The sequence below is a fragment of the Kogia breviceps genome, chromosome 1, assembly GCF_026419965.1.
Source record: "Kogia breviceps isolate mKogBre1 chromosome 1, mKogBre1 haplotype 1, whole genome shotgun sequence".
In the NCBI taxonomy this organism is placed as follows: Eukaryota; Metazoa; Chordata; class Mammalia; order Artiodactyla; family Physeteridae; genus Kogia; species Kogia breviceps.
This window is the reverse complement of record NC_081310.1, coordinates 184,385,661-184,411,691: the sequence shown is the minus strand read 5'-3', so window position 1 is coordinate 184,411,691 and position 26,031 is coordinate 184,385,661. Positions and strand designations below refer to the sequence as shown.

General features: G+C 39.4%; 1 protein-coding gene across 3 annotated transcripts in view; it reads right to left on the bottom strand.

Moving 5' to 3' along the window:
- Nucleotides 1-17,882, bottom strand: part of HNRNPR (heterogeneous nuclear ribonucleoprotein R) — a 40,182-nt gene extending 22,300 nt beyond the window's left edge. Inside the window, exons 1-5 of one of the 3 annotated variants that reach the window (XM_067015200.1) lie at nucleotides 17,698-17,882; nucleotides 14,308-14,476; nucleotides 11,950-12,068; nucleotides 11,081-11,188; nucleotides 8,861-8,974 (exon numbers count right to left, since the gene is read on the bottom strand). In XM_067015200.1, coding sequence (XP_066871301.1) covers nucleotides 8,861-8,974; nucleotides 11,081-11,188; nucleotides 11,950-12,068; nucleotides 14,308-14,464 — 498 coding nt within the window. In that variant the 5' untranslated portion in view covers nucleotides 14,465-14,476; nucleotides 17,698-17,882. The remainder of the gene's footprint in view (nucleotides 1-8,860; nucleotides 8,975-11,080; nucleotides 11,189-11,949; nucleotides 12,069-14,307; nucleotides 14,477-17,697) is intronic. The other 2 variants (XM_059062186.2, XM_059062204.2) reach the window with 2 other exon arrangements.
- Nucleotides 17,883-26,031: the final 8,149 nt, after the last annotated feature.

Genomic DNA, 26,031 nt, shown 5'->3' with positions numbered 1-26,031 from the left:
AAGACTCCACGCTCCCAACTCAGGGGGTCCAGGTTTGATCCCTGGTCAGGGAACTAGATCTCGCATGCATGCCGCAACTAAGAGTTTGCATGCCACACCTAAGGAGCCCACCAGCTGCAACTAAGACCTGGTGCAACCAAATAAATAAATACTTATTTATTTTAAAAAATAAAAATAAAATAAAATGTCCACACAGGAGACAGTGATGGAAAAGAGAGAACGGGCCAGATTAAGTTAAACCATGGTTAGAAGTTTGAGTTTTATTTCTTAGGAAGACAGAGGATTTGAGCAAATAACTGGGTATTACTTATGTTCTAAAATGAATATTCTGGGGCCTCCCTGGTGGCACAGTGGTTAAGAATACGCCTGCTAATGCAGGGGACATGGGTTCGAGCCCTGGTCCGGGAAGATCCCACACGCCGAGGAGCAACAATGCCTGTGCGCCACAACTACTGAGCCTGTACTCTAGAGCCCACGAGCCACAACTACTGAGGCCCACACTCCACAGCAAGAGAAGCCACCGCAGTGAGAAGCCCACGCACCGCAACAAAGAGTAGCCCCCGCTCACCGCAACTACAGAAAAGCCCACGCACAGCAACCAAGACCCAACGCAGCCAAAAATAAATTTAAAAAGAAGAAGAAGAAAAAAAGGGAATATTCTGGCAGCTGGATAGAAAGTGGACTGTATGGAAAAACGGGTTGATCAGTCAGCTTATACAGCAAGGGATGATGGTGGCTTGGTGTAATAGGGTGATAGCTTAAAGGTAGGGAGAATTTGAGAAACAGTGAGTTTTTAGTTATGTGGGATTCAAATCTACATTTTAGTTATCTTGAGCAAGTTTCTCAATCAGTGAGTCTCAAGATCCTTATCTGGAAATAACATCAGCAAGAGGGTTCAATTTCCATGTAAGCAGAGAGACCACATCTTGATCCTCATTTTATTCCCAGCACTGAACACAGTGCCAGGGACACAACAGCTGCTCATCTTTGAATGAATATACGAATGAACATCTACCTCATACTGTAACTTACACGCTAGATCCCATCCTTTCTTTCTTACTCAAGGACACTTGGTCCGGCAACAATTTTATCATCAACTTCCCCCTTTATACATGGATCATTCCTATCAGCACGTAGTATTTATAATTTCTCCCTTAAAATTTAAATTAAAATAAAAAATATATCTTGATTATATCACCTTCTAGCCATTGCCCCGTTTCTCTGCTACCTTTTGTAGCAAAATTGCTCAAAAGAGCCATATATACTTGCTGCCTCAAATTTCTCATCTCCGGCTTCCCTGGTGGCGCAGTGGTTGAGAGTCGGCCCGCCGATGCAGGGGATGCGGGTTCGTGCCCCGGTCCGGGAGGATCCCACATGCCGCGAAGCGGCTGAGCCCGTGAGCCATGGTCGCTGAGCCTGTGCGTCCAGAGCCTGTGCTCCGCAACGGGAGAGGCCACAACAGTGAGAGGCCCACGTACCGCAAAAGAAAAAAAAAAAAATTCTCATCTCCTTAGTCTCTTGAATCTTCTCCAAATCTGGCTTTTACCACCATTCCAGTTAAAGTCATTAATGCCATCAATGCTGTCACAATCAAATGTCAATTCTTAGTCCTCATCTTACTTGGGAAGTTTGCTATAATTAATCATTCTTCCTTCTATGAAAACTTTCTTCACTTGACTTCTGGGACACCCCACTCCTGGTTTTTCTTACCTGATTGGCTCTTTCTTCTCAGTCCCCTTTGCTAGTTCCTCCTTGCCTCCCCAAACTCTAAATGTTGAAGGGCTGCAGGAATCATATCTTAGACCTTTTCTCTAGCTACACACACTTCCTTGGTGACACACCCAAACTCATGGTTTTAAAATACCATCTAGAGACTTCCCTGGTGGTACAGTGGTTAAGAATCCGCCTTCCAATGCAGGGGATGCAGGCTCGATCCCTGGTCGGGGAACTAAGATCCCACATGCCACAGGTCAACTAAGCCCGTGCTGCAACTACTGAGCCCGCATGCTCTAGAGCCTGTGTGCCACAACTAAAGAGCCTGCGTGCCGGAATTACAGAGCCCACACACTCTGGAGCCTGCATGCCACAACTAGAGAGAAGCCTGTATGCCACAACTAAGACCCAAGGCAGCCAAAAATAAATAAATAAATAAATGTGTGTGTGTGTGTGTGTGTGTGTGTGTGTGTGTGTGTATAAAACACATCTAGATGCTTATGCCTCCCACATTTATAATCTCCAGCCAGAATTCTATGAACTCCATGATATAAGCAACTGTTCACTCAACAGCTCCATCTGGATGTCGAAGAGACATCTAACTCATAACATGTCCAGAACTGAACTACTATCTTTCAATCCTGCTAATTTGCTCTTCTCTATGGCCTTCCTCATTTCAACAAATGGCAATTTCATCCTTCCAGCCGCTCAGGTGATGAATCTTAAAGTCATCTTTGGTCCCTTTCTCTCGTATCTCCATATCCAACTCATCAATAAATCCTGTTAGATATGCTTTCAAATTATCTAGAATCTGACCACTTCTCACTAGCTTTAGACATACCACCCTACAACATTATCAACTCTATAAATCAGCATTCATTAACAGGGAATAGCACTTAAAAAAAAAAAGCTACTGATAAAAGGTATCCTGAAACAAAAAATACACAGGAGTAATTGGTATTAATTTTGAAATGTATTTTTTGGTCTGGCCACACTAGGCCTAGCCTGGTTTGAATATTTTTAAATTTGAGAATATCTGTATTAGAGTATTTTAAAACTGTTCTGGAAAGAAAATTCTGCTTTATATTGTTTCTATTAACATAATGCAGTTGTGCTTCATAATTACATCATTTACCATCCATATTTTCTTCCTACCCATTACAAATACAGGCAAAAGCAAAGAAAGCACATGCAGTGGCACTATGAAAATACAGTTGAGGGGCTTCCCTGGTGGCGCAGTGGTTAAGAATCCGCCTCCCAATGCAGGAGACACGGGTTCGAGCCCTGGTCCAGGAAGATCCCACATGCCGCGGAGCAACTAAGCCCATGCACCACAACTACTGAGCCTGCACTCTATAGCCCGTGAGCCACAACTACTGAAGCCCGCATGCCTAGAGCCCACGCTCCACAACAAGAGAAGCCACCGCAATGAGAAGCCCACACACTGCAACAAAGTGTAGCCCCTGCTCACCGCAACTAGGGAAAGCCCATGGGCAGCAACAAAGACCCAACGCAGCCAAAAATAAATAAAAAATTAAAAAAAAATAGTTGAACACACCTAAGTGAGGAAGCTAAGTGTCAGATTATTATATTTCTTTCATAACACATGTCTATATTTTTAGAACCATTCAGGTTTGCTTCATTAAGCATACCTAAAATGAAAAAAATGTGTATTTTCAGGAAAAGTAATTTAATGATTACCTTACAGAAAGAATTCGTAACAGCAAGTTCCTCATACCCTAAATCATCATTTGAGTGTTAGAAGTCCAACTTATAGCTTTTCCATAAGAATACTGTTCTATTTTAAAGAAACATCAGGGAATCCCCTGGTGGTCCAGTGGTTAGGACTCCATGCTTTTACTGCAGGTGGCATGGGTTTGATCCCTGGTCGGGGGACTAAGATCCCACATGCCCCATGGTATGGCCAAAACAAAACAAAAAATTAAAATTAAAAATATAAATAAACAAATAAAAGAAACATCCACAAACCTATGGTTAACAAAGTACCCAATATTATAATCACTGGGGTCCATGAAGAAACATGCCAAAAATACTGATTTGTTTGAGAAACAGGAGATGGTCTCATTTCAAGATCAATTTAACTTAGGACATTAAAAGAACTTAACAAGGCTGAAAATATATAGTATTCAAAAACTAACTAAGATCACTCTTTTTAAAGTTTTTAAACTCAATTTTTAATTAACTAAAATGTAAAATAAATGGTTTCCTTTTATTAACTTGTTGAGCCATTCTGGCTCCATATGAGCTGTTCAGAGTAACCACTCAATCATGTGCAGGTTAATCCTCCCCCTAAAGGACCAACAGAATCTAGTGAATACCGTAACAACAGTTCTTCCTTTACTCACTAGGTATTAAGGCTTTGAAAGTTTTGGCTATTATCTATCCACTCATTACTTCAACAGTAAGAGAGGAAGCCCTCTGAGACTCTGGAAGGAATCAACAGAAGTAACCAGACAGCTCAACAGTGTCTTTTTTTTTTTGGGGGGGGGGTGCTGTGTAGGGTCCTAGTTGTAGCACGCGGGGGGTCTTCGTTGAGGGGTACGGGATCTTTTGTTGTGGCACGCGGGCTCCAGGGTGTGTGGACTCTGTAGTTTGCGGCACTTGGGTTCTCTAGCTGAGGCGTGCAGGCTTAGGTGACCCACTGCATGTGGGATCTTAGTTCCCCAAAAAGGGATCGAACCCGCGTCCCCTGCATTGGAAGGCAGATTCTTTATCACTGGACCACCAGAGTAGTCCCTCAACAGTGTCTTTTGATTATCTACTAGGGCTGTTCCACTATCCAGCTCCTATTCGCTATTTTGCAAACACAGCAGCTTTTCTTTATATGTAATTCAAGTCAGATGCTACAAAGTCATATACTTACAGGTCTGTTAAATACACTGGTTCTTTAACACGTCAACTAGCTAATACACCAAAGAGTTAGATCCCAATCTACCATTTCCTTTGAATTCCTCCACAGATCATCAGTGCTATGCTCTTTAAACAAGAGTTTATTACATAGACATGAACTCCATAGAGATTACATTTGTCAATGGAAAAAATTAAAAGTTTTACAATACCAGCTGAAGAATACAAAGATACTGTGACACATGGTAACTAGACTTATCATGGTAATCATTTTGAAACTACAGAAATATCAAATTACTGTGTTGTGTACCTGGAACTCACATAGTGTTGAAAGTCAACTGTACTTCAAAAACAAACAAACAAACTCATAGAAAAAGAGATTAATCTGTGGTTACCAGAGGCTGGGTTGAGGAGAGAATGAACTAGATGAAGGTAGTCAAAAGGTACAAACTTCCAGTTTTAAGTACTAGGGATGTAATGTACAACATAACATAATTAGCACGGCTGTATGCTATATAAGAAAGTTGCTGAGAGTAAATCCTAAGAGTTCTCATCACAAGGAAAAATCATTATTTTTTTCTATTTCTTAAATTTTATGAGATGATGGACGCTCACTAAACAGTGTGGTCATAATTTCATGATGTATGTAAGTGAAACCATTATGCTGTACACCTTAAGTTTATATAGTGCTGTATGTCAAGTATTTCTCAATAAAACTGGAAGAAAAAGGAAAAAAAAAGGATACAAAGATACTATAACCAGACTAAGTCTGAGAACCAAGGCACACTAAAAAAAAAAAATGCATTTCAAAATTGATACTTATCATTCTTGTGTATTTCTCATTTCAAGGTCAATGCTTAGCAACTATGTCCATTAATGAGTGCTCACTTACAGGGTTAATTTACAGTAGATATTTATTTATTTATGGCTGCATTGGATCTTCGTTGCTGTGCTTGGGCTTTCTTTAGTTGTGGTGAGCAGGGGCTACTCTTTGTTGTGATGCGCGGGCTTACTGTGGTAGCTTCTCTTGTTGTGGAACACGGGCTCTAGGCACGCGGGCTTCAGTAGTTGTGGCTCTTGGGCTCTAGAATTGCTCCACGGCAGGTGAAATCTTCCTGGACTAGAGCTTGAACCTGTGTCCCCTGAACTGCCAGGCAGATTCTTAACCAATGCACCACCAGGGAAGCCCTTTACAGTAGATTTTATCCAAAGATAAAACCTCGTAGTCTTCTCATAGCTTAATTTTAATAATGTCAGTCTCATGCACTGACCCTAATTTCAGCTTCCTCAGTCAAGAGCCAATAATAATTTGGGAGGACTTCCCTGGTGGTCCAGTGGTTAAGAATCTGCCTTCCAATGCAGGGGACGTGCGTTAGATACCTGGTCGGAAAACAAGATCTCACATGCTGTGGAGCAACTAAGCCCACATGCCTCAACTAGAGAGCCCAAGCGCAGTAAACTACAGAGTCCACACACTCTGGAGCCCGCGCACCACAACTAGAGACAGAAAACCCGCATGCCACAACTAGAGAGAAGCCCGCGCGCTGCAACGAAGAGCCCGAGTGCCGCGACGAAGACCCGACGCAGCCAAAAATAAAAATAAATAAAATAAAACATTAAAAGAGCTAATAATAATTTTTAGTAACTGTAATGAACCATAAAAGAACAAAAACCCAAACCTTAGAGCATCAATATGACACCAATTAAAACCAATTATGTACTAAACGTATCATCAACCCAGTATGTTAAAAACTTTAATTTTCAAATCATATAGGCCAAATCTCATGAAATCTAAACTTAAGGGAGAAATCCAAACTTTTACACTGCACTTTTATTGCAACAAACTGCTTGAAAAGAGTGGCTTAGGCTGGTGATCTCATATAGGGATTTTTGCTGCAACCATATCTGCTGTATGTAATGATATCTAACATACAGAAAAACGCATCTTTCTGCTAAAGAGGGAGTGCAATATAAAAGAATGTATACATATTTTAAAATTAGCATACTATTTGTTTCTAACTGGATACTCAAAAGTTTACTCTATTAAACTGTTCAAATAATTCCAGTGAAATCTTAAAGTACTAGTAAACTCCTTCCTCATCTACATAAAGCAAAGATAAAACAAGTTTCTTTTCCTTTTTTTTTTTTGCTGTACGCGGGCCTCTCACTGCTGGGGCCTCTCACTGCTATGGCCTCTCCCGTTGCGGAGCACAGGCTCTGGACCGGACGCACAGCCTCAGTGGCCATGGCTCACGGGCCCAGCCGCTCCGCTGCATGTGGGATCCTCCCGGACTAGGGCACGAACCCGTATCCCCTGCATCGGCAGGCGGACTCTCAACCACTGCGCCACCAGGGAAGCCCAAAACAAGTTTCCATTAAAGAGCTCATTAATGAAACCAATCTAACAGAAAAAGTTTATTTCTATAATTATGAGATAGATACAACAAACTAATTTTACACCAGGCTATATTCGACATTGTGAAGAACAGAACCATATGATACAAACAATTTTTACTCCTAAGGATTTTATAATTAGTCAAAGAAACAAAACTAAGAAAATGTAGCAATAATTGATAAGGATATCACATGGTATACTACAGATAACTTTTTCAAAATGTATTCTCCTCTTGGAGGTGTTTCAAGCTGCCTCAAGAACAAGAAAAAAGGCAAAGCATCAATTCCATTTTTATTCATTTTATATGAGGGCTTAAGGTAAGGGGAAAAAAAAAAATCCTGATGCCAGGAACAAAATTTAAAACCATTAGAAAAAAATACCTATGGTGTAGGAGTCCCTGTAAGGAAGCTGAACTATATTTCCATACTGTTTAAAAATAAAATATAAATGTAGATTTTAAAGGGTCACAACATAAATAGAACATTAAAGATAAAGGATGGTGGAGGGGGATTAATGAGAGGACAAAAGTGAGTGAAAGGCTAAAGATATCATTCACTTGTATATTGTTTCAATGACACTTGCTCCTGTAAGGAATGTAGATGGTTTAGAGTCCCAATCCCAACTCTACCAATAATTATATAGCATTAAGTAATTTACAGTTTTTTGAGACTCAAACATATATGGCTGATACAGGTATCATAAAAAACAAAAATGCTTAGAGTCCTTTTAATAATGTTAAATATTAAGAAACAGAACATTAACTGTAATAATGTATAAAGGAAGTTCAGGGAACAAAGACCAATAACTGTAAACATTTACATACAGAGAACATTCTACATACACAGAACATAATTAGAATTAGCTCTGATATATATCTAAAGTGTTATGTTAAATGGAGATGTCTTTATTTATCTATTCACAAACCAGAAATAATAATCTTTGCTTTTGGCTACTTGAAAAGTTAAGTTTCAGTGTTTAGAAGGGTGCCATTGACAACGTTTGAGTAAAGTTTTAAGATTTCTTAGAATTCTAATGTAAGTAGGAGATACATAACAATACCACCTAAATATTTTAACTGACATCATCACCTAAGGAATCTACTGCCATCACTTTGTTTTAAAGAAAATCCTATAAGATTATCATTTAACCTAGTTTAAATTTTAAGTTACGAAGTCAGGATTACAGTACTCAAAGAAACACACCATAAGCAATTATTTGTCAAATACTGTGTGCCTACTATACTCCTGGCATTATGCTAGGCACTAAATAGACACCAAACAGAAAAGGTCCGTGCAATAACAGGGCTTACCTTTTGGCACACAGTTTTTTCCATTTAAAGGATTAGAATAGGCTAGCACAAAGGTATATGAAGCAACCTTCATGAAAACACAGATGGAGGAAGGATTCCTTCTTTGTTCAAATATAGACCAATGTGCTCAACCTTTTATCTGATTCTACATCCTTCCCTTGTGCAACCCACCCCCTTCAATAAATCTCTCTGTGAACACTGAGATCTTCTATGTGATGAAGGGGAGGGTCAAGTAGGGAGGACAAGCACCATTCAAAATTACTAACATAAAACAAAAACAGAATAAAGCAATTGTTTCTCCTTAATAACCTCACGCCAAGGACCTAAAATGGTGTGTTGTTAGTTGCATAGTTTTATTAGCCAGTTCCAAAAACTCTACATTCCTTTACAAAGTGTTTGGGTATCTACCAGTCACATGATTATCCCTACTTATGATGGCAGCAAAATACAGATGGATATCCAAAAAAATAATAATAGCTACTCTTTGAAAAAAATCAATTTTTCCCCCCATCATACAATAGGTAGAATTATTTACAAACTGGAAAGATTTCAGCGAATAGCTGAAGAACACTTACTTCTGTTCCAATTCCAGGTTGCATGCCAGAGTACACACTGTCTGGTGGAGGACCACCATACTTCCTCTGTCCTGTGGTTACATCCAGGGTATAACCAGTCCTCTCAAGCAAGGCCTAAAGATAATTATACATAATTATTTATAGTTGAATATTAAATATCATACACACACAAATCAAAATATAAATCTTTTCCAAAAGGTACCTTAACATCTTAGGTTATATATTTTAGTTAGGGGAAAAAAATCACAAAGTTCACACTGGTTCCTGTCACACGTATTGACTTTTACTTCTCCTTTCCATACATTTAATGGAAAGAGTTGCAGGCAAGTTAAGTCTCCAAGCACACATCACTTTTTTGTTATGAGAACAGAAAAAAGGGGAAAGGATTACTAAAATTTCGACATAAGCTGATCCCAGGCTACCTATTCATACTTATGTACCACAGTATTCCTCATTTTGCACCCCCTCTATATCAATTAGATTTTTTTCCTTATTTGCTCCCTTTATGTAGCATACTTACATCGTGACTCTTTTCAAATGAAATGTTCTCTATTCCCTTTAAAGAACATTGTGGAAAGGTTATCAAAGTGATTTGAGTGTCCGTATCATACTGACAATAATAAATTCATAATACAACTAACAAAAAAAGAGTTATCTATCCTTAAAAAAATCAGAAGTCCTAGCTCTTTTATGCAGCTTCTCTAATTTACTATTTCTCACATCGTCCTACTCTTTCTACTGTACTCAAATAATTTAACCTTTATTTTGTTTAATCCTGTTGTTCTGTACTCCTACTATACCATAAGCTCCATAAAAACCAGACCATTTCTCATACAGCAGACTCAAAACATCTGGCAATTACCAAATGAATATACTCTCAGGTTTCAAAAAACAAACTGTTTCCTGATTTCCAACCTTCCTCACAACATTATATTAGGTATTAAGAGGAATCACAGACAAGAAGATAATGTCCTTGCCCTTAAGGGTTTGTGTTCATATGAAAGGCCTACAGAACAAAGACACATGGAAAAAAAGAAACGGAATCTACCTAGAAAGGAGAATTTTACACTCCAGGTTTTTAAAATCACAGCATGTCAGAGCAGCAAAAGACTTTAGACATCACCAAGTTCAATAGTTTTCAAAGATATCTCTGGAGGAACCCCGGGATTCCAGTTACCTTAGACTCTCCATTCTTCTACCTCTGACTATTTTAACCACAGAAATACATGTAATATAGATACACACAAAACATTATATATTATACATTACTTGTATAATATATAATATACACATATTACATATATAATATGCACCTTCTCAAGAGCAAATACCCAGCTTTAGGGAAATAATACAGATCTATCCAATGAACAGCAATAAGTTTTTAAAAAAACAACCATTACAGCAAATAGAGTTTTCATCTATTAGTTAAAAGATGTAAGAATGGGATTGTGCCATTTTACAGATAAGGGAAAAAAGGTACAAAGCAGTTTTATATAAGCTAGTTACATGATAAAAACTATGTTATATTTCTTGTCTAAAACATAAAATTGTACAAACTTCAACATTAAATAAACTATTTCAAACTCTAAAGTCTATCACTGCAGCAAAACATCAATATCCATTTAATTCTTTTACTAAAAGCCCTATATTCACCTTTGTTTATCTAAATAATAATAGTAATAATAATAATGGCTCACAGTTATACTGTTCTCCCTACATTCCAGGCATTACTCTAAGCACTTTACATATCTTAATTCCTTTAACCTTCACACTTCATGAGGTAGGTACTGTTATTACTGTTCCCAGCTTACAAAGAAACTGAAGTAAACAAAAACTGAGAAGGAGGAAAGCAGTTATTAAAACACCTCTTCAGCAAGAGAAAAGATGCAAAATACTTGGAAAGAAACTGAAGAGACATGATTGAATCAATCTAAAAAACTACTATTGGAAGTATCAATAAATATGTCATTCATAGCCAAAAGAACAAGGAATAAGGGAGAGCATGTTTAGGAATTTTCACCAAACATATAATTAAATGTCTGCCCCCAAAATTCTTCTTACATAATTTTCCCTAAATTATCTCATTTCCAAACACTAGTTTTTCTTTTTCTTTTTTTTTTTTTTACGTGCAATAAACACTGTTTCTAGGAAACATGAAAAGAAGCATTTGATCTCATAATTAAATTTAATTTCATTACAACTATCCAAGTCAAGTTTTACCTTGATCTTTGCTTCATCGGGTCCCTTTGTAGACTCTTGCACCTTGCTCCCCTGTTTCTCCCTTTGCCTGTAGGTCTTCATAACTCCACATAAAAATGCACTTTTGTTCTAGAACAGCCAAGTAATTCAATGAAAAAGAATCACCAGGAACAGATGAAGGGTCAAATACATAATTAAATTTAAATTTCAGAAGACCAGAATTTTAACAAAATATTTACTCATTTATTCACTCAACAAATATTTGCAGAGTGGTTGTTACATGCCAGACTGGAGCAGACAGCAGTTAAGACACACAAGACCTCCGGGGAGCTTACCTGCTACAATGGCAAAACAGCCTTCCATTGGTTGATATTTAAATGTATCTGGGCTATTTTGCCAGGTGTCCTGAATCTATTCCTCCCACCAACATTATTTCCCTCCAAGATAATAAAACAGGATCACATAATCCAAAAATATTACAAAGGAGTGGGAGACTTTTACTTTATGCTTGTGTTTCTGAAAACTCTCTGCCATGTAGATCTTTTTTTCTTTAAGCTATTTTTTTTAAAAGAAGCAGAGGTAGTCAGAAACAAAAATACGGGCTTCCCTGGTGGCGCAGTGGTTGAGTCTGTCTGCCGATGCAGGGGACACGGGTTCGTGCCCCGGTCCGGGAAGATCCCACATGCCTCGGTGCGGCTGGGCCCGTGAGCCGTGGCCGCTGAGCCTGCGCGTCCGGAGCCTGTGCCCCGCAATGGGAGAGGCCACAGCAGTGAGAGGCCCGCGTACGGCGAAAAAGAAAAAAAATACCACTCCTCCACAGGAAACAACGTAACAGTAAAATAATTTCAGATCATTAGTTGTTCAAAGACATTTCTGAATAATGACCTTACCTGAACATGTGATAAGTCACTTTCCTTGAACTGCTGTAGTACAGACAGAGCTCCTTCTTCATTAAATTCCCTGAGAGCATCAATGGCTCTTTCATCAAGATCGACATAAGCTACCAATCCTAAAAATTAAATTGAAAAGGGGTAACATTATTGCAACAAAGGGGATAATCTAAACTGTGCTATCAGCGTTTAATCAAGAATTGTTATTCAATACTATCACTAACTACATCTTCATTTAACTATATGCATATAGGCAGCTATACAAATACTATACAGAAAGGTCAAGAGTACAAATATGAAAACAAAAGATAAAATGTCAACACCTATAAACATAAATTTCAATCCCCATATCCCCCCCAAAACCAAAAAAATCCTAACCCCATTTCCCACTCCCCAAAACGTTTAAGTTCCGGAAGTTAAATCTGACGTACACACTGTACTACAGATTAAGCATTAATTTAACAAGTTATGTTAGGGTGATAAGAACACACTGTATTTCCCAAGGAGCAACCTTCAAATTACATGCACTGTTGGAGTTATTGCTAACCACACAAGAAGTGGGGGAAAAAAATAAGACAGAACCTCTTACTAAATAATTCTTTCCACTCTCCAAAAAGTGTCACAGGCTTTTTCCCTCCTTAACACCTAAGATAAAATGAAATTCAACTGTTTATCTGAACATCTACTTTGCTGCAGTCAGAATGTGGAAAGGCATAATTTTAAACTTTTCTATAAATGCCAGTGCAGCTTGATTAATCAATTCTGAAAGTCATATTTTAAGGCATTTTTTTTTGGTCTTCAGAAGTGTCACAATGAGATTTTAAAAGATGCTGTGGCATTCACAACACTGTCAACAATGACAATTTTTGCAAATGGCATTAAAAGGACTTTACTGTGGACTTAACAAGCAAACTATACAGAAAATATATGCACTGCATTCTATATATATACAGTATATTTAACTGCACACAAAACATTCACTAAGTTTAAGTATAATTTCTTAAGTTTGTTAAATTTTATATTTCTCAATATATTTCAGAATTGATCCAAAGTAAAATGGAAATATTTGGCAGATTAAAACCCCCAAATCCATATGGACTAACATCAAAAGTGACTCCATTTTGGTAAAGCCAAAAAGAACTTTACTCCATAATACTGTCACTTGCGAAGTTACTTTTAAAAAAATGTTGCCATGATTTATTTTAAGAGCTCAAAATGAGCATGCCTAAATAATTGGAATTTCCTTACTTGAATATTCCATATCACCACCCAAAGCCACAACTCAGGATACCCATCAGTCCGTTCTGTCAATCCAACCCTACACCCAAACCATCAGCCTCTTATATCAGTAACAGAACACTCTACAAGAGAGTATCTCAAAGCAGATCACTGCCAATTCTCTATGGCAGAATGTCACAGAAAGTTCCTGAGGACTGATTTTCAAATGGGACCATCACCCAGGAGTCATTTTGAGAAGTCATTTTAAAGTCTAAAATTATCTTGAGCTTCTCAGATTAAAAAAAAAAAAAAGTTTTAAGGACGAAAAAAAACCCAGATATTTGTTACTACAGTACTTAAGACACGTTTGTGAGACAGTTCAATTCTCTCTCCCAGAATCTAGATAGGCACACAAAACACAGAGGAAGAAAGTTTCCATGTATGGCCCCAAAGGGGGAGGACACATTTATTTATGAACAACACTTCCTAAGGGGATATATTTCTCTCCCTCTTTAGAACTTCAAACCACTCACAACCACCATATTAAAATGTTCAAATTTCCTTAAGCACTTAACCATGGGACTCCTAGATTAAAAAAAAAAAAAAAAAAAAAAAGCAGCTGTTACAAACCAAACACTTCCAAATTACTGAGAGTTGTGGATTTCTGTCTGTTAGAAACTAGACAGGCCACAAACTCTCAAGGAGTCTGACATTTATTATCATTTCAGACAATACACTCTAACTAGTCCTCTTATTATGCCACCTAATCAGACCCAAGCTGTTTTAACCATCACTTTAAGAAGCTAAAGTAGAAAAGTAAAAGCAAAATGATGACTGATTTAGATTAAGAAAAAATGTAAAATTTGATATGCTGAAACATATATATTAATTGATGGTAAATCTAAGACAAATTGATGTACTATTCTGAAACAACTAGGACTGCATATTCAACACTAAGAAGGCTTTGAAATAATAAGAATATCAAAGTCAAACCCAATATGCCCTCAATGAAGGGAAAGTAACATTCAGCTCTATATAGATCAGAAACAATAATATTTAACCTTAAAAAAAGTCTATAAAATTCAAAGTGGTTTGCCCTCACTTTCATAACCAGTCAGAAACAAGAAATGTATATTATACCTGTCTGAAATATTTCATCAAGTCTTTCTGCCACCTTCTGTGGGAGGCCTGCCTCTATCAGTGTCTTGTAGTGTTCTGTGTGAGTTACACTGGAAGTATCCATTGGTTCTTCCTCTTCTTTTAACTGTACCGCATTACCATTCACCTGATTAGCCATTTTATTATGCTGCTGGAAAAAATTCAGGAGCTATATTACATTAAGCCAGAAATAACTAGTTTGTAGGACAATGCATGATTTATCTAAACTAATTTGTATACATGCTGCTAATAACTTCTATCAAAATATTATTTTATGATGCCTTTTCTGATGTATCTGACCTAAATTTGCATAATAATTCTGTAAAACCATGGAAAATGTACATGGAAGTGTTATTTAAGGAACTTCATGTACACTAGGTTAAATAAAGGCTTGAATTTACTTAAGGTAGAATCACTGATTAACAAAAGCAGCTGTTGTGTCCTGACGAGCTTATCAACAAATCACCACAAAATCCTAAAAAGCCCCTCACGCTCTCAATTCTTACACAGTTTTAAAAAGTTTGGTTTAAAAACAGAATGAACACCCACAGACAACTTAAGGTTCAAGGACTTTCAAATTTTCCTAGCTCTGCTTCAAATCCAAGATAGGTGTGAAATAAATGCCCTGTTGTCTCTAGTTCAACATTCTGGTGATTTGGGTTTTCTCCACCTCACTTAAAACAAAACAAAAAACACAACTTGACATTAATTTTTGTTCTAAAATTAATTTGCTATTCCCATTCACAGATTTAAAAGAAAAAATGACCAGGTTTAAAAGCTAGATGATTGTTTTAAGTCCACATAAAATAAAAAGTGAGCTATAGTTAAGGTTGCTTCTTAAAAAAAAAAAAAATCGTAAGTGTATACTGAATTTTTCATATCAGTAAAATAAACCTAAAAAACATATTTTAGAAGGGATAACTAACTTCTTCCAAATAGTTTCAATAAACATTACCTAATTAGGATAAACTTAGGTCAGATGTCTCAGATTAACCTACCCAAATCATTTTGGGTGTTCAACCTGTATGTAATGCTGAAATGGATCAACTCCCTGAAGAGAGAGATTAAATAATAAAACCATACAAGGCCAGTCTCTATACTACCTCCTTAAAAGACGGAATTAAAGTTAAAGTGCATTTGTCTGTGGTGAAATTATAATGTGATGAAGGCAATAAGCACCAGAATAAAGACATTGCAACGAATACCGAAATAAAGGACATGAAGGTGGATTTCAAGGTGGATTTCAAGGAAAAGCCTACTTTTCTTGATGAAACTCAAGATACCTAGTCAGCTATAAAGAAAATACAAGTTTCCTAAAAAGCACTAAAACCCATACGTAAGATAACCACACCTCCAGACTGCTTATCAAAACACTGTGCAAATGCACCAGGTGCAGTTTTCCGACTTAAAACAACTTCATTTCAAAGACCACCGATATTTAGTTGAAGTTAATGAAAAAGGGAGGAAGACTGAGACTAGGTAATAGAGTAGGAAGAGAGGAAAATGCAGAAAGGGTTACTTTGAAAATGGGATAAACAATATCATGACTTCTTATGATTACAAAACATTATTAAGACTTAGTAACCCTCTAATGTCTATACAGACGCAGACTCCGTGGTTAATCGCTGGGTGGATAAATGTTTCTCAAGGCAAGCCTCAAATTCTGATGAACTGGCAAAAACAAAAACATTCAAAACTGGCACTTCTGATCAAGAAACTACTTACAGTTTAAGATGAATAGTTTACTGATTAATATAACCTACTTCTATAAAGATGCATCCTAAAGTCCAAAACATCTTTGTGAACATAGAGTTTTCCATGCTCCCCCAACCCCAAATACGACCATTAGATCATCAGAACTCAAAAGTTCTCCGTATCACAAGACCCTTGCAGTATTGCACCTTGGAATACTATTAGTCACGGAAAGAAAGCAAATTTTTAACAGAAAAGTTCAACGAACATCTGTTAAGGTGGTATTTTTTTAAGTATGTGTAAAGCAAAAAGACAAGTTGCATATTAAGCACAAGACAGAAATATTTATGACTACCATTCATTGCAAAGGCTCTCTACAAGTTGATTCTCAAATTGTCTGAAATTTACAAAAAAAGTCTGTAAACTTTAACAACAACAAAAAAGTACAACTATTAGAGTCCAGAAAATAAAACCTTTCGGATCAAGGAAAAAGCTCTCTTCAAGCCAAATACAATGTGCTCATTTTAAAAGACTTTCATGTCATATGAGACCATTTAAAACTCTTGTGTGTATTCAATACGATGCCACACAGCCAAACCATATTTCTGGATGCAGCAAATACACTAATGTGACTTAAGTCATTTGATCTAAACTTTTTTGCGAAAAGTAGAAATTTAAATATGGGCTGCTGGGAGATTTGGGAAGTCTGGCGCTAGCCCCTCCCTGATTTTTTCTGAACATCTCGTGAAAATTCTTCACATTTAAGAGACCGGCTTTAAAAGAACCAACGAAATGAAGACTAACGGTTATCTCATGGCTTAGGAGTGTCAAGCCCTTAATCTACGACTGACTCATGAGACATAAATTCAGCCTCCGGAGGACAGCAAAAATCTGAAACAGGTAGTGTGAAAGGACTGAACCCTTCAAGAGCCCCATGGCTTCAAGTTTTAAATTTTGGCAATTACGGTTTCTACCGCAGAAGAAAAAGAATCCCCTTTCCAATTTAGTGCGCCTATGACAATCTTAGAATTAGGTATCTCAGGCGCCGCTCGAAGGCTAAGTTTCATGGCCTCTAGTAGTCATTTTTTCCTTCAAATCTCGACTCGCAGCATGCAGAATGGGGGAGGGGAGGGAGGCTTCCTACACAAACCAGCCTTTTGGCCTCTGCTTCACACAAAAGTTTTCTCCCGGCTCAGGTCACCCGGGGTTTGCATCCCGCCCTCTGCCCACCCCCTCCCCATGCCGGTCCGGATCAACACATCCCACTCGTGGCTAGGCCGGAAGAGACGGGAGCGAGACGGCTCCGGCGGGGAGAGGCAATGGGGCCGCGGGCGCTCCAGGCCGCCGGCCCGGCCCGGCCGCGTGGAGCAGCGGGCGGAGGCGGGAAAAGCGCGCCCGGCCCGGCAGCCTGCGCGGAAGGCGCCGGGCCGGCAGGACCGCGGACCAGGGGTTGGAAGAGCGGGGAGAGGATGAGCGAGGGCGAGGAGGCGCCTCGGCTGGGCCAGGCCCTCAACTGAGCGGCCGGACGAGGCTGAAACCGCCACCAGCCCATCCCCACCCCCACCCCGGGGCCTCGGAGCGAAAACGAAACTGGGGACAAGGCGCCGTGCCCCGGCCGGGCCCAGTAGGGTCGGATTGGGGCTCCCGGCCCCTCCCCCCGCGGGCCGGCGCGAGACTCACCGGGGCAGAGCTGGGGCCGGCGGCCGGGCCCGTGAGAATCAGCGCGAGGCGCTTTGAAAACGACTAGAAATGGCGCGCGCGCCACCCCCTCCCCCCCTCATGGACAGAGACGCGATCCCGGCAGCACGCGGGGTTTCCCGGAACTGCTTCCAGGGACTCCGAGCGGCCGGGCAATCACCGCGCGCGGCGGCCTGAGGAGCAGCTCAGAAGACCAATAGTAGCGAGAAGAGGCGCACCACGCCGGACGACTTGGGAGCCAATCGATGAAGCCGTCGGCTGAGCCAATGAGGGAACTCAGCGCCGCCGGCTGGGGAGCCTCCGGGGCGGGGGCAGGAACACAAAGGGGTCTGTGGCGAAGCCCCGGGTGGAGGCGAGGCTGCGATGCTCCAGTCCCAGGGTGCTCAGGCTCCTCCCTCTTCGTCTGCAGCCGGCGCGAGTCAGAAAAAGTAGGCCGCCTCCGGAGCCCCGCCCCCTACCTTCTGCACCGGCTTGTTCGGCCGCGGCCCTCTCGCCCCTGGGCTGGCGCCACAGCGCCGGTAATTCCCCCGGGAGCCAACACCGCCGGCGTTCGCCCCAGACACACCCACCGCCACGCGGTCCGGCCTCCCTCTAGGTCGTCTTTTGGGCTCTAGTTAGAACACGGTTTAAGGATTTGGCTCGTCTGTTTTGTTGGAGAATTTCTTCGTGTAGAAAAATCATCCCTTGGAACGCTCGGAAAGCTGACTCCCGGGCTCCCTTCCACACATCGTTGGGAGCAGCTAAGAATGTGTGGGATATCGCTAAAGTGGGCGTTTCGCAAGAGCAATGTTACCTACAAGTGACACAGCAGAGACCTTTCTTCACGGGGTTTGGCGCTAATGAATATTCACAAGGTAGATAGAGCAGATGTATGCATCTACGAAACCAAAGGAGCCGTGCTAGGAAAAGGGCTCATTCCCAAAGGAGACTAATTCCCGTTATTCCTAAACATTTCTCACCTTCCGCCCCCTACTGGTTTGTTCCCTGTCTTGCCTTAGTCCAAACCCATCTCATCCCACGGCCATTCCTTCCTGACCCCATCTCCACTGCCCCATCCCTCTCGGGAAGTGGAGGAAGCCAAGAGGTGGTCTGCAAGATTTCCAGATAACTTCGAGGATCGTTTAAATTTCCCAGAAGCTATCAACCAAAAATTAAATATGGAAAACCTGTGTGCCCGGTACTGGGCTAAACGTCACGGTGAATCCACCTTCTGTATTATGGGGTGTGAAACTTATACAAATGCTGGGATCCTTTAGAAAAATAATATAAAATGATAAATACAAATTTAGGAACAGAGTCTTGGAAGGGCATGTTAAAGGGACTTTGAAGCTTAACCTTTATTAGCTTCACATAAATCTGCTTCTAGCTCGAGGGTTCTTAACCTATTTTGTGCCATTCGACAGTCTAGTAAAAGCTATGGATCTTTTAGGTTTTTAAATGCATAAAATAAAGTAAAATACATAGCATTACAAATGTTGAAATACAATCAGCAAATACATTTTAAAAACTCTTGAGACAGTAATCTTTTTCTTTAAATATTAAATATCAAGATCATGAAGCAGGTCAAACAACTACTGAAATGTAAGCAATGAGGAGATATTTCAAGAAATCCCACAACTATAATGTGTATGAAAATATCTGTGATTCCTGTTGGTGACAGAGTGAAGAGTACTGCTAATTCTCTGGTTTGTTGCCTATATTCACAATGGGGGAAAATACTTAATTTTGGCAGTATATTAGTGAAAATAAAGTTGTTATTTCTTTCCCTTCCAAGTTGAAGGGCCAGTGAATTCCATTCAGAGATTCTTTTAAGTCAATTTAACACAGGATAAGAACCCCTGGACTGGATGCTGTAATTAAAGTGATTCTATCACCCGATATTTTCTGAGATAATATTTCAAATATTCACCCATATGGTCCTCCTAAGTATACACCACCTTTTCAGACCATATATCTTGATTTTTTTGATTTGGAAAATATGGTCATCTGAGCTTTGCATTTCAAAAACAACTGTGGTGTGTGTGTGTGTGTGTGTGTGTGTGTGTGCATTCGTGAAAGCAGTATTATACAAATATTTGTTGTATGCCCTCTACATATAAATCACTGTGTTGAAAGTAGGAAATATAAAATGAATAAAACAATCTCTGTCCTCTGAGAGCTTACATTCCAGCTGACAAGTCAGGACAAGTATACAGATAGATATAATAAAAATGAATTGCTAGGGAGAGCTCCAGCTATATCTCCTAACCTTTTTTTTTTTTTTTTTTTAACTAGCTGTATTTTTTTAGTAGATGTTCTTATTTATTTATTTATTTGGCTGTGCTGGGTCTTAGTTGCGGCATGTGGGATTTAGTTTCCTAACCAGGGATTGAACCCAGGCCCCCTGCATTGGGAGCGCAGTCCTAGCCACTGGACCACCGGGGAAGTCCCAGTAGATGTTCTTTATTACTTTGAAGAAGTTCCCTTTTATTCCTAATTTGTTGAGAGTTTTTTAGAATGGATGTTGGATTTTCCCAAATGTTTTTGTCTATTGATCATGTGGTTTTTGTCCTTTATTAGTACAGTAAATGATTTTGGATTTTAAACAAATCTTGTATCCAATTTGGTTTTGAGCTTCTTAGATGTGTAGATTAGTGTTTTCTATTAATTTGGGGATTTTTTTGGCCATTATTTCTTTTTTTTCTTCCTTTTTTTTATACAGCAGGTTATTAGTCATCAGTTTTATACACATCACTGCATACATGTCAATCCCAATTGCCCAATTCATCACACCACCACCCCCAACCCCTGCAGCTTTCCCCCCTTGGTGTCCATACGTTTGTTCTCTACATCTGTGTCTCAATTTCTGCCCTGCAAACCAGTTCATCTGTACCATTTTTCTAGGTTCCACATATATGCGTTAATATATGATATTTGTTTTTCTCTTTCTGACTTACTTCATTCACTGTAGGACAGTCTCTAGATCCATCCACATCTCAACAAATGACCCAATTTCATTCCTTTTTATGGCTGAGTAATATTCCATTGTATATACGTACCACATCTTCTTTATCCATTCATCTGTCGATGGGCATTTAGGTTGCTTCCATGACCTGGCTATTGTAAATAGTGCTGCAATGAATATTGGGGTGCATGTGTCTTTTTGAATCGTGGCTTTCTCTGGGTATATGCCCAGTAGTGGGATTGCTGGATCATCTGGTAATTCCATTCTTAGTTTTTTGTGTTTTTTTGCGGTACACGGGCCTCTCACTGTTGTGGTCTCTCCCGCTGCGGATCACAGGCTCCGGACACGCAGGCTCAGCAGCCAGTGCTCACGGGCCCAGCCGCTCTGCGGCACGTGGGATCTTCCCAGACCGGGGCACAAACCCATGTCCCCTGCATCGGCAGGCGGACTCTCAACCGCTGCGCCACCAGGGAAGTCCTATTCTTAGTTTTTTAAGGAACCTCCATACTGTTCTCCATGGTGGCTGTATCAGTTTACATTCCCACCAACAGTGCAAGAGGGTTCCCTTTTCTCCACACCCTCTGCAGCATTTGTTGTTTGTAGATTTTCTGATGAAGCCCATTCTAACTGGTGTGAGGTGATACCTCATTGTAGTTTTGATTTGCAGTTCTCTAATAATTAGTGACGTTGAGTAGCTTTTCATGTGCTTCTTGGCCATCTGTATCTCTTCTTCGGAGGAATGTCTATTTGGGTTTTCTGCCCATATTTGTATTGGGTTGTTTGTTTTTTTTACTATCGAGCTGCATGAGCTGTTTATATATTTTGGAAATTAATCCTTTGTCCATTGATTTCTTTGCAAATATTTTCTCCCATTCTGAGGGTTGTCTTTTCATCTTGCTTATCGTTTCCTTTGCTGTGCAAAAGCTTTTAAGTTTCATTAGGTCCCATTTGTTTATTTTTGTTTTTATTTCCACTACCCTAGGAGGTGGATCAAAAAAGATCTTGCTGTGATTTATGTCAAAGAGTGTTCTTCCTATGTTTTCCTCTAAGAGTTTTATAGTGTCCAGTCTTACATTTAGGTCTCTAATCCATTTTGAGTTCATTTTTGTGTATGGTGTTAGGGAGTGTTCTAATTTCATTCTTTTACATGTAGCTGTCCAGTTGTCCCAGCACCACTTATTGAAGAGACTGTCTTTTCTCCATTGTATATCCTTGCCACCTTTGTCATAGATTAGTTGACCATAGATGTGTGGGTTTACCTCTGGGCTTTCTATCTTGTTCCATTTATCTATGTTTCTGTTTTTGTGCCAGTACCATATTTTCTTGATTACTGTAGCTCTGTAGTATAGTCTGAAGTCAGGGAGTCTGATTCCTCCAGCTCCGTTTTTTTCCCTCAAGACTGCTTTGGCTATTCGGGGTCTTTTGTGTCTCCATACAAATTTTAAGATTTTTTGTTCTAGATCCGTAAAAAATGCCATTGGTAATTTGATAGAGATTGCATTGAATCTGTAGATTGCTTTGGGTAGTATAGTCATTTTCACAATATTGATTCTTTCAATCCAAGAACATAGTATATCTCTCCATCTGTTGGTATCTTCTTTAATTTCTTTCATCAGTGTCTTATAGTTTTCATTGTCATTTGTCGCTAGGTATTTTTTTTGATTTCCTCTTTGATTTCTTCAGTGATCTCTTGGTTATTTAGTAACGTATTGTTTAGCCTCCAGGTGTTTGTGTTTTTTACGTGTTTTTCCCAGTAATTTATTTCTAATCTCATAGCGTTGTGGTCAGGAAAGATGCTTGATATGATTTCAGTTTTCTTAAATTTACTGAGGCTCAGTTTGTGACCCAAGATGTGATCTATCCTGGAGAATGTTCCATACGCACTTGAGAAGAAAGTGTAATCTGCTGGTTTTGGATGGAATGTCCTATAAATATCAATTAAATCTATCTGGTCTATTAAGTCATTTAAAGCTTGTGTTTCCTTATTAATTTTCTGTTTGGATGATCTGTCCATTGGTGTAAGTGAGGTGTTAAAGTCCCCCCACTATTGTGCTACTGTCGATTTCTTCTTTTACAGCTGTTAGCAGTTGCCTTATGTATTGAGGTGCTCCTATGTTGGGTGCATGTATATTTATAATTGTTATATCTTCTTCTTGGATTGATCCCTTGATCATTATGTAGTGTCCTTCCTTGTCTCTTGTAACTTTCTTTATTTTAAAGTCTATTTTATCTGATATGAGTATTGCTATTCCAGCTTTCTTTTGATTTCCATTTGCATGGAATATCTTTTTCCATCCCCTCACTTTCAGTCTGTATGTGTCCCTAGGTCTGAAGTGGGTCTCTTGTAGACAGTATATATATGGGTTGTGTTTCTTATCCACTCAGCAAGGCTGTGTCTTTTGGTTGGAGCATTTAATCCATTCATGTTTAAGCTAATTATCAATATGTATGTTCCTATGACCATTTTCTTAATTGTTTTGGGTTTGTTTTTGTAGGTCCTTTTCTTCTCTTGTGTTTCTCACTTAGAGAAGTTCCTTTAGCATTTGTTGTAGAGCTGGTTTGATGGTGCTGAATTTTCTTAGCTTTTGCTTGTCTGTAAAGCTTTTGATTTCTCCATCGAATATGAATGAGATCCTTGCCGGGTAGTCTTGGTTGTAGGTTCTTCCCTTTCATCACTTTAAATATGTCATGCCGCTCCCTTCTGGCTTGTAGAGTTTCTGCTGAGAAATCAGCTGTTAACCTTATGGGAGTTCCCTTGTATGTTATTTGTCGTTTTTCCCTTGCTGTTTTCAACAATTTTTCTTTGTCTTTAATTTTTGCCAATTTGATTACTATGTGTCTCGTCGTGTTTCTCCTTGGGTTTATCCTGTATGGGACTCGCTGCACTTCCTGGACTTGGGTGGCTATTTCCTTTCCCATGTTAGGGAAGTTTTCGACTATAATCTCTTCATATATTTTCTCGGGTCCTTCCTCTCTCTCTTCTCCTTCTGAGACCCCTATAATGCGAATGTTGTTGCGTTTAATGTTGTCCCAGAGGTCTCTTAGGCTGTCTTCATTTCTTTTCATTCTTTTTTCTTTATTCTGTTCCGCAGCAGTGAATTCCACCATTCTGTCTTCCAGGTCACTTATCTGTTCTTCTGCCTCAGTTATTCTGCTATTGATTCCTTCTAGTGTAGCTTTCATTTCAGTTATTGTATTGTTCATCTCTGTTTGTTTGTTCTTTAATTCTTCTAGGTCTTTGTTAAACATTTCTTGCATCTTCTTGATCTTTGCCTCAATTGATTTTTCGAGGTCCTGGATTATCTACACTATCATTATTCTGAATTCTTTTTCTGGAAGGTTGCCTATCTCCACTTCATTTAGTTGTTTTTCTGGTGTTTTATCTTGTTCCTTCATCTGGTACATAGCCCTCTGCCTTTTCATCTTGTCTATCTTTCTGTGAATGTGGTTTTTGTTCCACAGACTGCAGGATTGTAGTTCTTCTTGCTTCTGCTGTCTGCCCTCTGGTGGATAAGGCTATCTAAGAGGCTTGTGCAGGTTTCCTGATGGGAGGGACTGGTGGTGGGTAGCCATCTCTAACCTTTTAAGATGAGGTAACACAGCACAGCGAGACGAGTCTACAGCCCTGCCCCGTGTCAGACCAAATCTGTGGTCTGACTGGTATGTCAATGAACAACATGCTTTTGCTTCTTAAAGCAAGTACAGGGCACCAGAATATTCAAACTGAAGCTTTGACTTTTACCACTTACAACCTGAACTAACAAAGAATGTTTAAAATTACCAAACCTTTTTGTTGGATCCTTAGATTAATCTTCATCTTGCTTGTCCCTTTCATGATTCTAAAAGAAACAGTCTATTCCTCAGACTCCAAACAAGATTACATCAATTCAGCCTCTTCAAAATGCCTTCATTTGCTACTAACAAGGTTAAGCCATCCCAGACACAGTTCGAAGTCACACACAGGGGAAAGGAAAAAAGAAATAATATAGAGGGACTTCCCTGGTGGTCCAGTGGTAAAGGATCGACCTTACAATGCAGGGGACATGGGTTCGATCCCTGGTCAGGGAACTAAGATTCCACATGCTGCGGGGCAATTAAGCCTGCACGCCACAACTACTGAGCTCACACGCCTCAACTAGAGCCCGCGTGAGGTAAACTACAGAGCCCATGTGCTCTGGAACCCATGCGCAACAACTAGAGAAGAGAAAACCTGCACGCCACAACTAGAGAGAAGCCCGCACTGCAAGGAAAGATCCTGCATGCTTCAGCGAAGATCCCGCATGCTGCAACTAAGACCCAACGCAGCCAAAAATAAAATATAATAAATAAATAATAAATGTCTTTATTTACCATTTTCCAAAATGGTAGTGCTCCAATCAAGACTGGCTGGAGCTGAACATTGTCTCTCATTTTTACCTCCTAGGATTATGCTTCTTTTAAAAAATAAATTGCCATATGGGTGGCTTGCAATAGCTCGTAGTCAACTTACCCCAAGGCCTGCTTTATCATCATTTTTGCATTTTTTCTTTTGAAGATTATCCTAGCTGGCCCAATGAGTTCCCTTCTAATTCTCAAATTCATCAAGCTGTTTTAAAATGGAAAGAGTGTTTCTTCATCTTAGTGACACAACGTTTGAAACAATAATCACTACCATTTATGGAGCTCTTACTATGTGTCCAGTGTTTTACAAATGCTGTTGCTGATCCTCTCATGAAATCTTAAAGGCTAATAATTTTATCCCCTTTTATTGAAGAAACAAGGCTCAGGGAGGTTAAAACATTTGCTCAAAGCCACATAGGTGAAAAAAAAAAAAAAAAGCCACATAGGTGAATAAAGACTCAAACCAAGTTTTGAGCTACTTCATCAAGCTCCTTTTCAATTAAAGTCTTATTGTTGGCAGATTCTTCATTTGTAGAGGTAGACATTTTTATCAGTCAAAAACCCATCATTGCCAATCTGATGAACGAGTTAGAAAATACTATTTAGAGCCCAAAGCAAACTGTGATATAAGATAATGAGAACATTTTCCTTATGTGCTTTGCAGATTGGCTTTGCAATGCAGTTTGAACATGTTCTGAGAAATGACAGTATCTAAGAACAAAACTGTGGCCTCACAAGGTCTCGACATCAAGGAGCAACAACCTTTGGGTAGCTTTGCTAGAAAAGAAAACACCCCATGGAGATTATACCTACATAGACGTCATGATACTAGTTAGCACTTTAAAGCATTTGCCACGCTATCTCATTTAATGCTCACAATATATGAGGCAAGTGCCAAAAGGTATCATCTCCCTTTTGCAGATGAAGAAACTAATTCCCAGGTCAGAGTTGAGACTCAGACTCTGATGTAACTCCAAATTCCAGTCTCATAA